The following is a 17,117-nucleotide window of genomic DNA, read 5'->3' on the forward strand; positions in this document are numbered from 1 at the left end:
TGTCGATTGTGGAGCGTTCTGACCTGAAATCGCACTGGGATTCGGGGTATACCCTTTTGGCGATTTTCTGTAGTCTGTTCAGCACCACGCAGGCGAAGACCTTCCCAACGATGCTCAGCAGCGAGATTCCTCTGTAGTTGTTACAGTCGCTTCTGTCCCCTTTGCTCTTGTGGAGGGTGACAATGTTGCAGTCTCTCATGTCTTGCGGCACCGTTACCCCCTTCCAGCACTGGCACAGTAGTTCCAGCAGGTGGCTAAGCAGAACTCCCTTTGCAGACTTGATGACCTCTGGTGGGATGCCATCCAACCCTGGAACCCTCCCAGTGGGTAAGCTGTCGATGGCTCTGCTCAGCTCATCAGCAGTTGGCAATGCGTCCAGCTCCTCCAGGACCGGCAGGCATTCCATGGTGTCTAACGCGTTGTCCGAGATGCCGTTTTCCCTGGAGTAGAGTTCGGAGTAATGTTCCACCCATCTCTCCATCTGCTTGCTTTTGTGATGATCTCGCCTGTCCTGGATTTTAGTGGAGCAGGCTTGCTCTGGGGACCGATGGCTTTCTTGATCCCCTCATACATTCCACGTATGTTGCCTATGTCAAATGATGCCTGGATGTTTCGCATAGTTGTAACCAGTAGTCATTTGCACAGTCTTGTGAATAATCATAGAATTCCCTCCTTAATGGCATTGTGGGTCAACATATGGCATGCAGACTCCAGCAGCTCACCAGCACCTCTGAAAAGCAACTAAGGATGGGCAATAAAAAATAGTACTGACCAGCCAGCAATGTCCATTTCTCCCGAGAGAATTTAAAAAGCCCCCATAATTAAATGGTGCATAAATGAGACAGGTATTTACCATCTGTACTTGGCAAACAGTTGTATAGACAAGCAATATATTAACCATTCTACATCAAAATTAAATACAACAGCATTTTACTCAATTTTGTTATTTTTATTTTTCTCCATAATGAGTGGGTGTGCAAGATTGCTGTAACTTTTTACAGCACATTGTTAATGCCAGGCTTTTAAATACATTCCTAAATCTTTTATGTGAAGAATGGTCTTATCAAATCAATCTAATCAAAACGACTCAAGTTACAATCATAACAATTACACATTTAAATTGGGCAGAATGTAGATGGATATTTTTGCCTGAGAAATCAGAGAGGTCTGGGCTTCGATGGGTAGAGAGTCACTGTTGCAGAAATACTGTAAAACAGAGCCAAAACAAGCCTGTAGTTTTTTTCCACCTGTATTATTATGCCTAAGCATTTTGTAATTTGTATTTTGGTAGCTGCATTTCAGTTACACTTGCACACAGTACCACCACTGCTTTCTGCTCCCAAAAACTTGTTTAAAAAGTGCAAGCTCTACAGGAAGTTACCTTAAGACTACAAAGACTGCCTTTCAGCAACATGTCTGTACAAGCATGTCAGTACAAACACTTAAGCAGTGGCTTGTATAACTTTAACAGATGGTTAAAACGAAAAAGAGTAGGATGGGAGGGTGGAGTATGGAAGGACATGGAGTACAAAGAAAGTCATTTCTCCTAGACCTTACTTTCAATCCTACCCTACCTACCCAATGTACAATTGACAGTGAAACTAGTGAGTGCTGTCTCTGTCCAGATAGATTTCAGATATAAATTTGTAAATATAATGAAACACTGGAATTCTCAATAGCCTTTATAGATTCTCAGCCAACAGTTAGAGAGCTATGGGAATAGGGATAAAGAAGCAGATGCTAAACTTCTTCCCAGTGTGACCTGTATCAGGTATATTGGAAGGTGTCTCATCCAATGTTAAGAGAGATCGCAATAACAGTTTGCCATGAGAATGTGAATACTATGAATTAAGAAATGCACTCTGTGCTTAACATTCAAGTGCTAAAAATTAAATAGTGGTAAATTTTACACTTTCTACCCAAATACTTCCTACCCAGTACTGCCAAGTTTTACATCAATAATCTTCTGAAATTTTATGGAGAAATGCCACAGTTAGAAATGGATCAGCTGGTCTTAAGCATATCCACAAAATTACTTCCATGATCAAACCCATCAAATCCTTGACAAATCGATCGTTCTCTTTCTAAGTACTTATTTTGCATTGTCAGAAGTGCTGCACGTGAGATTCAATGCAACAACTGTTTTGTACGGTGTTGGAACAGGAAATGTACTGATATCACTGAAGCTAATCTCTCAAGAGTGTTATTGGTCCCTCACTATCCAAATAACCTTCATGAACAAGGCTCAAAGATGATTTTTGTCAATAATTCAGTAAATGTTACAGTACATGCTTACATACATTGGCAATGTGATTTAGTGTTAATTAAATTGAAAAGTGTTTGTTGAAAGTCTGGCAATGTTATATCACAGCTGATGCAATGTTCCAAACATTTCCCCCAAACAAGAATTGGAGTTTTATCATGCTGAGAAATTAGCAACGGATATTACTGCACTCCTCAAAAGACAGTCCTACAAACTTCAGAGCCGCTGGTTAGTTTTCTTGGGAAAACACTGCAACAGATTGCCCCTTGTGGAGACAAATTCAGAAATCGGTTTCAGCATGTGGCTGGGACCATTTAACCCAAACTCGCAATATCCAACATGCCCAGCCAACAGCCAGAGCTGAAGCCACGAAAGAATTTGCCCCGAACACCAACAACAATGACAACAGCTTGAATTGCCAGTTGTGTGGATCTTCCTGAGCATCTCATATCAGACTCTTCAGTCTCAAGAGGGGCCAAGGAGGATGAAGAATTCACTAGCAGCTTGGATAAGGAGGAGCTTATCAACATCATTCCAACACTCTGGACTCTATGAGCAAGTTAGTATACCTGGTACATGACATTTTGGGGATCCATTCATCACTGATCAAGAATGTAAGTAATTAATGGGGAATGGTTTGATCATTTAATTTTACCACCAATGACTGACATGTGCGCTGTACAGTGATACTCCAAGCCCAAGAAGTTTAATTCAAATGCTTCAATCAGATATTAATCACACTTCTGTTTCTATTCACTGATGCTCCAAGCAAATGCAGCATTGCCTCGTTCAATGATGTCTCACCACAATCCAAGAACAATCTGCATTTTGAGTAACTGAACTGCTGAGTCATGGATTAATAATAAATGATCCATAGAAGAATGGACATAGCAATCATAGAATTCCTACAGTGCAGGGAGGCCATTCAGCCCATCAAGCCTGCATTAAACTTACTAACAACATTCTACTCAGAACCATACCCTGTCCCTGTAACTCCACATTTCCCATGGCTAACCCACCTAGCCTGCACATCCCTGGACGCTATGGATAATATAGCGCTATGAATCCACCTAACTTGCACATCTTAGGCCAATGGGAGGAAACGCATGCAGATACTGGCAGAATGTGCAAATTCGACGCAGATAGTCGCCCGAGGCTGGAATCGAACCCTCATACTGTGAGGCAGCAATGCTAACTACTGAGCCACCATGCCAGCCTAAAACTTGGAGTTGGCAGCACAGCCAAGAGGGATGTGAGGAGAATTCAGTTCTCTCAGAAGGTTGTTAGTCTTTGGAATTCTTGTTCCCAGAAAGCAATGGAAAATGGGTTATTGAGTTTGTTCAAGGCAAAGTTAGCTAGTTTTGATAAACAAGAGCTATAGGGTAGACAGGTAGAAAGTTGGGTTGAGATCTCAACCAGATTAGCCATGCTCCTATTGAATGGTAGAGCATTTTTTAGGGTCGAGCGGCCTAATTCTGCTCCTAAGTCCAATGTTGTTTTATGCCCTAATCCCATGTGCAAATTTGACAGTACAGGCTGCACAGGCAACATAACTCATGTACAACATAGTCCACAGATTTATCATCATGCTGAAAGCATTAAAAAGAAAGTCAAGGCTTCTAAAACCTTTCACAATAAAATTCATTTTACAACTGCTGTGATGGAACTGATAGCCTTCTGAAAATATCTTCTGCATACAGGGGGCTACTTTATGCTTAATTCACGAGCTTTTCTCTCAAATGTTTTAGTATGTAGCAATCAACTATCCAATTATTGAAATAGTACTGCTTCTTCTTTTTCTGTAATAAGGATTATTAGTGTAACTCCCACCTACACCCATTGTAAACATCTACTTAAGTGTTACATTGAGTCTTGTCTGGTAATGTTAAGAGGGTTGCACTTCTAATCAAGGGGGTCAGGGGAGCTGGCCTATTGCTCAGGTCACAGGCTTAGACAGATGGCTCCAATAAACCTGGCTATTCTTGGCTTTCTCAAACTGTGGTTGATATCAACACATCTTTTTCAACAGTTAAATTAACAGCATCTCAGATATCAATGTCGTTTAACTTATCATAGGCAAAACGTCTCTCAGATGAATTTTTTTTTCTCATTTTCAGGGATTCATAAGTGGCTTTTTTCTCATTCTCAGGGATTCATAAGTGGCTTTGAAGTGTTTGCAGGAACAGAAAGCCGTGAAATCTGGTGGAAGCATCAGGCTGCAACGGCTCTGAATCCAAGGACGTACAGGACATTTGTTTACAACAGCCGAGTGTATAAAATCTCCTCAAACATCATATTTTAATGGCAAAATATCAAATTCTACCAGGGTAGTGCAAGGCTAAAAAAAAACAACTGCCATGATGCAAACTTTAAACACTGTTTGACTATTTTCTGTGTGTCTTCAATGCAAGTAATGGCACAGAAACCACAGTGAAAACCCAACAACCTCAGGCTGATCATTAAAAAGACAAATTTGACTCTCTGTTCAGGAATATGAAACCCACACAGGTTGTTCGTTGCTGGATATTTCAGTCACTGTCAAGTATAGAGGATTAACTTGAAGTTCCGTTGCCCACTTCAGTTAAGTTGACTAGCTTGATATTGGGTTCACTAAAGTAGTTTTGGGCAACGATAACATCAGAAGAAGATAATAAAATGTGAGGCTGGATGAACACAGCAGGCCCAGCAGCATCTCAGGAGCACAAAAGCTGACGTTTCGGGCCTAGACCCTTCATCAGAGGGGGGGATGGGGTGAGGGTTCTGGAATAAATAGGGAGAGAGGGGGAGGCGGACCGAAGATGGAGAGAAAAGAAGATAGGTGGAGAGAGTATAGGTGGGGAGGTAGTGAGGGGATAGGTCAGTCCAGGGAAGACTGACAGGTCAAGGAGGTGGGATGAGGTTAGTAGGTAGGAGATGGAGGTGCAGCTTGGGGTGGGAGGAAAGGATGGGTGAGAGGAAGAACAGGTTAGGGAGGCAGAGACAGGCTGGGCTGGTTGTGTGATGAAGTGGGGGGAGGGGACGAACTGGGCTGGTTTTGGGATGCGGTGGGGGAAGGGGAGATTTTGAAGCTGGTGAAGTCCACATTGATACCATTGGGCTGCAGGGTTCCCAAGCGGAATATGAGTTGCTGTTCCTGCAGCCTTCAGGTGGCATCATTGTGGCACTGCAGGAGGCCCATGATGGACATGTCATCTAAAGAATGGGAGGGGGAGTTGAAATGGTTTGCAACTGGGAGGTGCAATTGTTTATTGTGAACTGAGCGGAGGTGTTCTGCAAAGCGGTCCCCAAGCCTCCGCTTGGTTTTCCCAATGTAGAGGGAGCAACACCGGGTACAATGGATACAGTATACCACATTGGCAGATATGCAGGTGAACCTCTGCTTAATATGGAAAGTTATCTTGGGGCCTGGGATGGGGGTGAGGGAGGAGGTGTGGGGGCAAATGTAGCACTTCCTGCGGTTGCAGGTGAAGGTGCTGGGTGTGGTGGGGTTGGAGGGGAGTGTGGAGCGGAGAAGGGAGTCATGGAGAGAGTGGTCTCTCCAGAAAGCAGACAAGGGTGGGGATGGAAAAATGTCTTGGGTGGTGGGGTCGGATTGTAGATGGTGGAAGTGTCGGAGGATTGATGCGTTATATCTGGAGGTTGGTGGGATGGTATGTGAGAACGAGGGGGATCCTCTTTGGGCGGTTGTGGCGGGGGCGGGGTGTGAGGGATGTGTTGCGGGAAATGCGGGTGACGCGGTCAAGGGTGTTCTCGACCACCGTGGGGGGAAAGTTGGGGTCCTTGAAGAACTTAGACACCTGGGATGTGCAGGAGTGGAATGCCTCATCCTGGGAGCAGATGCGGCGGAGGCGGAGGAATTGGGAATAGGGGATGGAATTTTTGCAGGAGGGTGGGTGGGAGGAGGTGTATTCTAGGTAGCTGTGGGAATCGGTGGGCTTGAAATGGACATCAGTTACAAGCTGGTTGCCTGAGATGGAGACTGAGAGGTCCAGGAAGGTGAGGGATGTGTTGGAGATTGCCCAGGTGAACTTGAGGTTGAGGTGGAAGGTGTTCGTGAAGTGGATGAACTGTTGGAGCTCCTCTGGGGAGCAAGAGGCGGCGCTGATACAGTCATCAATGTAACGGAGAAAGAGGTGGGTTTTGGGGCCTGTGTAGACACGGAAGAGGAAGTGTTCCACGTAACCTGCAAAGAGGCAGGCATAGCTGGGGCCCAAAACCAGCCCAGCCTGTCTCTGCCTCCCTAACCTGTTCTTCCTCTCACCCATCCCTTCCTCCCACCCCAAGCCGCACCTCCATCTCCTACCTACTAACCTCATCCCACCTCCTTGACCTGTCCGTCTTCCCTGGACTGACCTATCCCCTCCCTACCTCCCCACCTTTCCTCTCCTCTCCACCTATCTTCTTTTCTCTCCATCTTCGGTCCGCCTCCCCCTCTCTCCCTATTTATTCCAGAACCCTCTCCCCATCCCCCTCTCTGATGAAGGGTCTAGGCCCAAAACGTCAGCTTTTGTGCTCCTGGGATGCTGCTGGGCCTGCTGTGTTCATCCAGCTTCACACTTTATTATCTTGGATTCTCCAGCATCTGCAGTTCCCATTATCTCTCCCATAACACCAGAAGGTTGTGCACCCAGTTAGAGAGATGGCTGTAATGATGTTATTCTACCCAAAAGACGCCGAAATGAATTAGCCTTGCTCATGTAATAAGACAGCCCTTTCCACAGCTCAACAGTTTCATGTTATATCATCTGGCTCTCAGCTTTTGCAGCAACGTGTGTTCCAATTGATAACTAATGACTATAGGAAAATTTATACACAGAAAGAGAGTCCCACAGTCATTGGAGCACAAGTGAATTATGAACTTCCTTCGCAGCTTCAAATAAACGTAAATCCTGTTCTGAAGAAAGGTCACTGAACTTGAAACATGAATTCTGACTTCTCTCCACAGATGCTGCCAGACCTGCTGAGGTCTTCCAACAATTTTTTTGTTTTTGCTTCTGATTTACAGCATCTGCAGTTCTTTCAGTTCTTACGTATCCTGTTTCGTACAGCGCTGTGCAATTGCCGAAATGTGTCTCCTTTAATGGTAGCAGTCCTCACAGTTCCCCAATATTCACATCCCCTGAATCTAGCGGGTCTAGACAGGTGATTTGTTGCCTGCACAGGCATTATTCCACATACATTGTGAAAAAGATAAAAGCTACTTAACGTCAGTCTATGAACTGCTGTTCAAAGAGTGACCTGACCTCGATCCAGGAACAACATTCTGAGTTGGTTTTAAAGGTCAGACTCTGGGAAAGTTTTTGCTTTAGTAGTTGCCAGATACAATTATTATTTATTGTTTGAACTTTGGTTCAATGAATGGTTTGGTGTTGTCACGGTGCAGCTTGTGAGATGTTCTGTTCACAGGCTCAATCTGCCAGTCTGTGAATTACTGATCTCAGGCATGTCATGAAGTGCAAAGCAAACAGCGTACCTTTTCTCACCAGCAAAGTCTTAACTCTGGGCACAAATACCTCTCAGCTCTCCTTGCATTTCAACACATGGCTGTTGAGCAAGATTTACAGTCTCCAAGGACTAACCCACCCTTTAAACACAATTGATCTTCGTTCCAGAGAACCCATTAAAATAACCTATTAAATGAGAAAGATTCATTCCATCAAACATGCTTTATTCGGAGAGTTTTTGTTATGTTCTCTAACTTTTTGGCGGCACCTTACATTACATGTGGGAAGGAACACAGAAAACAGTAGCTGCTGCTGAAAGGCTCGGCTGATGTTCAGCACGTCCAGAAGGCTCTCAGATATAAAAATAACTTTGTGTTTCAAGATTACCAGATCTGAATTTTGTCAGAGCAACTTCCGTACCAGTAACAGTGTTCCATCATAACAACAACTTGTGTGCGTGCAGCACCATTAACAGGGCAAAACCTTCCTTGGTACTTCACGGGAGCAACGCCAAACAAACATTAAGACCAAGTCATAAAAGGGGATAATGGGGATCCCTGGTGAAAAACACGGTCCAAGAGGTTGGACTTGATCATAGTCTTAGACGAAGGGAAAGTTGAAGGGGCCTATGGAGACAATAGTGGGACTTAGTACCTTGTCAGCCAAGGGCACAGCCGCCTACGAGAATGCTTAACATTTTTATAAGAGAATATACAAAAACTTAGATGCATATAGTAAAACACAGCACTAATATTTTAATCAAATCTCACTCTAGACATCCAATGAGTCCACCACTACATATTCATGGTCTCATCTGTTAGAGGTGTCCTGTCTTGGTGATGCATTTCAAGTTTGGTTATTTGCTTCAGCGTGTTCCTGAGCAAACAAAGGCCCCAAACTGTGATCACAACCTACGCTGTATCATTCACCTCCTCTGCTCCCTTTCACATCGTTAGCAGCTCAAATAAACTGTTTTCTCTTTTTTCTTACTTGGAAAGCCAAGACACATGATCAGATTTTACTTTTTATGAGGTGAGGCAGCTGCTGTGACAGGGCAGGACCAAAAGTCAGTAAGTTCGTCTCCAATGTGATTAGCAGATTGTGGGTAAGGAGGACCTCAAAATGGGAAAAGGTGGACACTAGCTTACCTTGCACTTTCAAATGTCGCAGACACAGTCTTGCCAATAGCGCCGAAGCCAACTCCCACCGCTAGACCCTCTGAAACAAAACCACAATAAAACAAACATCAGTGACATGAAAAAGCAGGCTCATCGGGTGCAACTCTTCCCTTTTGAATGCTGCACTGTTTGCACCCGAAGGAAATCTTTCAACCTGCAAAATTCTTCCTAACCCGTGTTTTTCTTCATTGCGTGTCCTGTCATGCCAGCAGCATGACTGAGCCTTTTACAACCAGCAACACTGATGGTGCCCCATGCCAAGTGGAACAACAGAGTAAGGTTTTACAGAAGTGATCCAGTTAGTCCAGTAAATCAAAGCTTGCGGAAGATTGCGCTAAAAGGGAAGCCAAAAGCATGGCAGATCAGAGTTTATTCAATTATAAACAAAACTTTGGAGGGTATGTGATTTGCTGCCCGTGGTATATCACGGGTCTTGTAACATTGTCTGTGTAGTTGTTTATCTCAAACATGTGGCGCAGGCAAATTACAACATAAATCTATAAGGGACAACCACAAATTGGTAGTAATTTGTACTTTATGGAAGGATACACTTAGACAAGAAGTGGAGTGTCACAGCAATGTTAAAATTAATGTGCAGTAGGGATTTTCAGTGGTAAGGCTCGCCTGCAAACTGCAGATCTCAGTGAGCACTGTTGACAAAGTGCAGCCACTTCAATGTCAGTAGTCCACACTGCCCCCAAAGACAACCAGTGAAAGCCAGGATTTCAGAATGTCTCATGCTTTCAAGACAATTAAAAAATAAGGGAGCAGAATCAACTTTGGAAAAATTTTGCTCTTAGCAGCAAACAAAGGGGTTCACGGCTCACCTCCCCGGCAACAGTCCACACCTTTTTTGTGAACTTGCCAGCAGAGAGTTCCTTGAATGTGAGGTCAGTTTCAGCATCACCTCCTCTGCAGGGAGTCTGTGAACAAGGGGAAGTAACAGTGAAGCTCCTCAAGCAATCAGACTGAAGAATCCTGACAGTAACAAGCAAAGTGTAATGAGGAAAAATAAAACAGTAAATATAAATTTGAGTTAGGTCATGCAAGCTAAATATTGGCAAGTACAGTTTGGATGAAGAGAAGGAGATAAATTGAAACAGATGTAAAATGTGAAAGAGATATACTTTTACAATATCCTGTAGAAATTTTCTTCTGAGGAAATGAGAGCTGATATTTCCAGAAGTAAATTTCAGGGCCAGAGAGACTATTCATCAATCATTATCACATTTCATATCATTAAGAACTGGCTTAATCCTGAATGCAAGCATCCTGACATTTTCAGCATTTTTAGTGTAGACTTGATAGAAATGTACAATGACTTAAAGCTGCTGTAGGCATTTGAATGCTGAGTCATTAGGAGAGGACTGCAGCAGTATAACCTGCAGTGGAGCAGGGAATCTCTGACAAACATGTCCTGGATTTCTCAGTTAACAGAGCATACCAAAGGCTGCTGTTCCATTATAACACTGAAAGCAACAGGCTGGCTGTTGTCACTGCAAATTCTGCACTAACATAAATCAGAGCTCCCAACACAACTCAAACTTAAATAAAATAACCTCTCACATCGTGAAAGGAAGGTGAAACAATAGGGGGAGGTGTGAACTAGTGGTATTATCGCTAGACTGTTAATCCAGAGACCCAGACAATGTTCTGGGGATCTGGGTCCAAATCCCACCACGGCTATGAATTTAAAAAAATCTGGAATTAACAGTCTAACAATGATCGTTAATCCATTGTTGGAAGAACTCATCTGGTTCACGAATGTCATTTAGGGAAGGAATCTACCATCCTTATCTGATCTGGCTTACATGTGACTCCAGACCCACAGCAATGTATTTGAGTCTTAACTACCCTCTGGGTAATTCAGGATGGGCAATAAATGCTGCCTAGCCAGTGACACCCTCCTCCCGTGAATGAATTAAGAAAAAAAAATTACAAAATAGAAATGTGCTCAAAAGGAGGATCTATTAGTACAATCGTCAACAGCAGAAGCATGTGATGCAAAGCAAATGTAAATCACCACAAGAATCTTGCTTTAAAGGAATCAGTTTATATGATTTCATATCATTAAAGCATTAAGAATCATTATGCTTTCTGTCAAAACCTGCAGCACTGCATGGTGTTTAGAGTCAGGGAGCTGTTTCAAAAAATGCTTATCTCTAAGTAAAGGACTTTAGATCTTCAAAACCAAGAAGAAAATACCATATTTGAAAAAGTTTAAAACAACAGATGTGTGAAAATGAGCACAACTGATATGTAATAGCAATAAATACCAGATACCCAGCACTGATCTAAAACTTAAGGGACTGCCTGTATGATCACACTATAATAACAAAAGAACTGAACACTCTCATCTACATTCAGAACAAACTTTTAAACAGTTAAGCATGCCCCACTTCAAAAGATCAAATTGTGGCACTACTCCCTTTTAGATGCAACCTCGCTACTGAAAAGGGTGATATCAGATCCAGTGGCACTGAAGTGCATGAAATCCTGCATCAACAGTAGAATGCAAGTGATATTGTTCAATTTTTCCCTATACTTGCATGTGGCAAGAATTCATGCTGCAGCATAGCTCTAGTCCAGCACTGACCAAAATGATGTCCCTAGCACAGGTGTTGTTTACCACAGTCCATACAACAGAGCCCAGAATTAGAGGTCAGTTCTAATGAAAAATCATGAAAAGTTAACAGTTTCTCTTCTTAGATGCTGCCTGACCTGCTGAGTTCATTCAGTTTTCTTTTTGCTCCGATTTCAGATTTCCATCATTTGCAGCTTTTAAAGAGCCAGCCTTCCAAAATGTGCATTCCTTGCACACCTCACTCACTGAGTCAAATAGGCATCAGATTTTCTAACTCAGTACAGCATTAAAAAGATCTATTTCAAGGAAACTTTTCAACTTGAGATTGGAGTGTTGAATGGTGTGCCATTATTTGGCATTTTAGTCATTTATGTGCTCTGTATTGCTTTGCTTTCTATTATGCAGATTTTTTTGTCAATGTACAATTTTGACACCAGAAAATTTTATTTTATTCAGTGTCTTTAATTATGGCCGTGGTGCGTGGCAAGTTAATTCTATCCTTCTGAGCTCAGATTGAAAGAATTCCCAAAGGTGTACAGATTGGATTACAACAAATGATGCGGTATTTTTGCTTTGCTTTTCAGGCTCCACATCATTTAGCTTTTTCCAAAACAGTACTGCTTGCCACTCACAAACTTATATGGGATGGCAACACAAATATCATTTTGCTTCATACTTCTTTCAAGAATGCAACTTGACATTGTTCTTTGTTAACCCATCAACTGCGGAGCTGTTTGCAATTGTATTTCTCTCAGGTTTAACGGCTTTACAGATTGTAATGCAGAAACTGTCAATATTATAAGAATAATAAAGCTGTTCAAAAGTGAGGTGAGTTTGATTGCCCTTCACATCAAAGTAGCATTTGACTAGATATAGGATCAAAGGGGTTTAGCGAAATTGAATTCAATGGAAATCAGGGGAAACTCCTCATTGGTTATTACCAGGCATGCCAAGTACCAAGGAAGATAGTTGTGCTTGTTGGAGAACAATCATCCAAGTCTTAGGTTAGTATTGCTTTAGGTTTGAAAGAGCAGATATGGAGAAGAGGTTTACACTTGCAGGTGACACCAAAACTAATGGCCAGAAATGTAAGTTAGTCACCAAGAGGAAATTCGGGTATTTAACTCGGGCAATGTTTAGGACAAACTTGTTACTTGATTTTGATTTTATTGTCATGTGCATTTAACAGTAAGAGTACAACAAAATACAGTGAAAATCTTTCATTTGTTGCCATGTCACAACGCCATTTTGAATAATTTACGAATAAGGCAAAAACAAAATGAAAGATATAAGTTTGAAGGGCGTCCATGAGCATCCTCAGCCAGCTCATCGCCAACCCTCCGCCTCCATCGACACTGGACTCAACCAACTAGGGTTGTTGTTTCTCAGGCATCATCTTTGCCACTGGGCTGATAATCCTCCATCACCGTCTTGCTGGACCAACCAACGTCAGATTCACATCTCTCACCACTTGCCACGATGCCCTTGGGCCACCACTTCACTGCCGCCAATGCCAAACCCAATAAACAATGAAGTTGCCAATCATCAGGTGACGTTTTCCGCCACTGGGCCTACCTTGTAGATGTCACTTTTGCCGATGCAGCATCGACTGATTTCAGGTCCTGTGTTTGCTCTAGAAAAGCCAGGGCCCACTTAAGGTCCACACCCTGGGCCTAGCTTGATACCACTCGAGGTCTGTACCCTGGCTCTACTGAAGGTCTGTGGTAGGACCATCTGAAGTCCAGACCGTGGGCCTAGCTTGAGATGGTTCGAGGTCCATGCACTGGGCTCTTACTGCCGTTGATGCCATATGTTAGGACAAGCTCAGGACAAGGTAAGTGCAACAAAAGAAAACCAAGGAAAGAAGAGAAAAAGAAAGGAAAGAAGAGGAAAAAAATAGGAAAAGCAGCCAGAGTGGACAAACTTCAGCACAGAAACCCTACTCCACCCCATCTTGGATCATAAGTAAAGGTCCAAACTCTTCACCCTAGCCACATAAGTCAAACTTTCATTTCAGCCACTATCCTATGGAATTTGTCATGGACAAATGGCTTGATTTGATCTCCATACACTTGGTTTTCCTTTTTTAAATAATGCAGATCTGTGGATATTGAAGACAAACTACTTGAAAAACAATTTTCTTAAGCAGACTTTTAACTGGAAAACAGTCGCTAAAGTTAAGCATAATTACATATCAGCTACAAAGCACAGTCACGCAGACTCCATCATGACTTGCAGATGACTCATCTTATTATCTTTTGTTCATTATTTCTAGCTCTACTTTGCATTGTCCAGTAGCAATAATTGTTTCTGTCTCTTGGACAACCTGTAATAGTTCAAAAATAAACTTGATGCCCCAGTAACTTTTTTTTATTGAATTGTCCAAGTCCATTTCATTTTAAAATCAATGAGGGCAAGACTCAATAAAGAAATCCTCGTGCAACTTTCACATCTCCTCCATTGACTTAACAGAAAACATTAGACGCAATGTCTTAACCTCATCGCTGTGCTCGCTAAATTTGTAAAACCAATGAAAAGTGTTAACTCTTAAAACAATTTTATTTTGCAGCTCTCCTGTAACTTTCTTTGCACTGCATTGCAATAAATTAAAAACCAAGCATAAATAAACTGTACATGGCATTGGTAAGGCTGATGTTTGGAACAGAGTTTTAATGAGCTTATTTAGGGAGGGACAGACTTACACAAGAGATAGTCCAGAGAAAATTCCAAACGATGACTGCTGGAACGAAAAGTTTGTCTTCTGTGGTTAGTGTGATAAGGACCCTTACTCACTGGATTTTTGAAGAATGAGAGTTGATTTTGTTTGAACATAACATTTTCAGGGGTTTGACAGGTTGGTCACCGAGAGTGGATATTAAGAGAAAGGGGGAGCAGTTTCAAAATGTGGGGCCTGCTGTTTGAGATCAAAACGAGGAAGAATTTCTTCTTTGTGATTGGAATTCTCTTTCTCACTGAGCAGTGGAGGCTTTCTGAAAGACCTAGCACAAACACTACCTATGTCACTGCATCGCAAGAAATCTCCTGAATATCAAAGTTATTTTTGCTCCTTGTATCACTTCAAAATAGAAAAGATGGATTTAGATCCTACCTCAAACTACAGTATTGATATTATGCCTTTTGGGAATGCTTTCACAGTTTTCCAGTTTTAAACTTTTCGGAAAATAAGACCAAATAATACAGCCACTGGCAACATCTTATTTAACCATGCCTTTATTTATAATCAAATTCTGGGCCGCACAACCTTTACAAACAAACAATCAGTACTATCACTTATTCATCTTTTATATTCTTCTTGAAATGGCTCGATGCTGTGCCATTCCAGTCCCCAAAGTCCCTCTGTCGCTTCACCTCCTTCCCTTTCCTTACATCCATCCTGAAAAACAGCTTTCTTCTATTTCTACCAGTTTAAAGCTCTTTCTGCCTGCTGACTGATCACTTTCACGAGAACACTGATATCAACTCAGTTTAGGAGAAACTCGGCCATCTTTACAGGCCTGCTTCATAGTTTGTCTGGATTTCCACCCTATTAGCACCTGATCAATTGATAAGCTCACACCTTATCAATATTTTCAGGATCGTCTTGTTCTAGAAGCCATTACGAATAATGTTAATTCCATTGTTTTACCGAGGCTTGCTCTGTCTTCATTGTAATCACTGAATAAATAATGATCCTCAAAGATCACCCCTATCAGTAACTTGACCAAATGTTAAACGTTTGTGCAACTGCTTAATTAATAACAGTGCACTAGTCAGCTGAAACGAGCACTGAAATCTCAGTTGTAAAATAGAGATTGATAGAGATGAAAAAAGAATACAGGCATGGACTATTTTCTAAACGGTGAGAAAATTCGTAAAGCAAAAGTACAAAGGGATCTGGGAGTGTTGGTCCAGGATTCTCTAAAGGTTAACTAGCAGGTAGAGTCCGTGATTAAGAAAGCAAATGTAATGCTGTTTATCTCAAGAGGGTTGGAATATAAAAGCAGCGATGTGCTTCTGAGGCTTTATAAAGCTCTAGTTAGGCCCCATTTAGAATACTGTGTCCAATTTTGGGCCCCACATCTCAGGAAGGACATACTAGCCCTGGAGCGTGTCCAGCCGAGATTCACAAGGATGATCCTGGAGTGGTAGGTTTAACGTATGATGAACGGCTAAGGATCCTGGGATTGTACTCATTAGAGTTCAGAAGGTTGAAGGGAGATCTAATAGAAACTTACAAGATAATGTATGGCTTAGAAGGGGTGGACGCTAGGAAGTTGTTTCCGTTAGGCAGGGAGACTAGGACCCATGGGCACAGCCTTAAAATTAGAGGGGATAAATTTAAAACTGAAATGAGACAACATTTCTTCAGCCAGAGAGTGGTGGGCCTGTGGAATTCATTGCCACGGAGTGTAGTGGAGGGCAGGACGTTGGATGCCTTCAAGGCAGAGATCGATAAATTCTTGATCTCACAAGGAAGCAAGGGCTAAGGGGAGAGTGCAGGGAAGTGGAGTTGAAATGCCCATCAGCCATGATGTAAATGGTGGAGTGGACTTGATGGGCCGAATGGCCTTACTTCCACTCCTATGTCTTATGGTCTTACATAGGTCAATTTAATTTTGAGATAAGTTAAAAAAAAATAGCAAACCGACCAAATGCATAATTGGGGCCGGATTCCTGATTAAGTGTTGTCTTGAGATTTCAGAATTCCATTGCATTAGGATACAGTGCTCAATGGCTCATAAGGCATTGGATGATGGCAGAAAATTACATTGACCAATCCAAATTGAGAATAATCAACTGGTGGACAGACAGCTTCAATGTGGCAAGCACAGAGCTGGGCTGGATAAACCAGAACCAAAGACTGGCAGGTAAAACAGAAGATGCGCAATAAGTTACCTTCAAAGAGACAACGGTTTGTGCACAGCCAAGGTACGTGTCTCCAAAAGGAAAAGGTAGGACAACAAGTGCAGAGGTCCCTGGATGGCAAAGAGGTAATTTAAGTTAAGGAGGAAAATGTGTTTTTTTTTCTCTTCGCTCAGTTGCCTGTCCCTAGTTACCCTTGAGAAGGTGGTGGTGAGAGGCGTCCTTGAACGGCTGCCCACTATGTGCACTATGGAGATCCACTACGATGTTAGGGAGGGGTCTCCATGATTTTGACCTGGTAACAATGAAGGAACAGCAATGTATCTCCAAGTCAGGATGGCAAGTGGCTTAGAGCAGAACTTGTAAGTTATAGTGTTCCTTTATACCTGTTGCCCTTGACCTTCTGAACAGAAGTGGTTGTGGGTTTGGGGTTTTGAAAGGAGTTTTCAAAATCATGAGGCGGTCTGCAGTAAAAAGGGCAGAACTGTTTGAAGGTCTGAAAATAAGTCATTCCAAACACAAAATGTTAACTCTTTCTCTCCATAGATGCTGCCAGACCTGCTGAGTTACTCCAGTGTTTCCTGTGTTTGTTTGTGTAAGGGAGAATCTGTTTCTGCTCAGTAAAAAAGGATTACCAACCAGACGGCACAGATATAAAGCGTTTTGCACAGGATTAAAGCAAAGTGAGATACAGATTCTTCCCACAGCATAGTATTATATGCACTCTCTGGAAGTGTGGTGAAGGCAGATTCAATCCAGGTATTCAAGACAATATTGGATGATTA

The 17,117-nt window shown here is 42.4% G+C and overlaps 1 protein-coding gene across 2 annotated transcripts in view; it reads right to left on the reverse strand.

Moving 5' to 3' along the window:
• LOC125463672 (zinc transporter ZIP11-like) overlaps nucleotides 1-17,117 on the reverse strand; it is a 695,024-nt gene that overhangs the window by 268,290 nt on the left and 409,617 nt on the right. For both annotated transcript variants that reach the window (XM_048555242.2, XM_048555241.2), the window contains exon 6: nucleotides 8,856-8,925. In XM_048555242.2, coding sequence (XP_048411199.1) covers nucleotides 8,856-8,925 — 70 coding nt within the window. The remainder of the gene's footprint in view (nucleotides 1-8,855; nucleotides 8,926-17,117) is intronic.

This window comes from Stegostoma tigrinum, chromosome 22 (genome assembly GCF_030684315.1).
Source record: "Stegostoma tigrinum isolate sSteTig4 chromosome 22, sSteTig4.hap1, whole genome shotgun sequence".
NCBI classification, from domain to species: domain Eukaryota; kingdom Metazoa; phylum Chordata; class Chondrichthyes; order Orectolobiformes; family Stegostomatidae; genus Stegostoma; species Stegostoma tigrinum.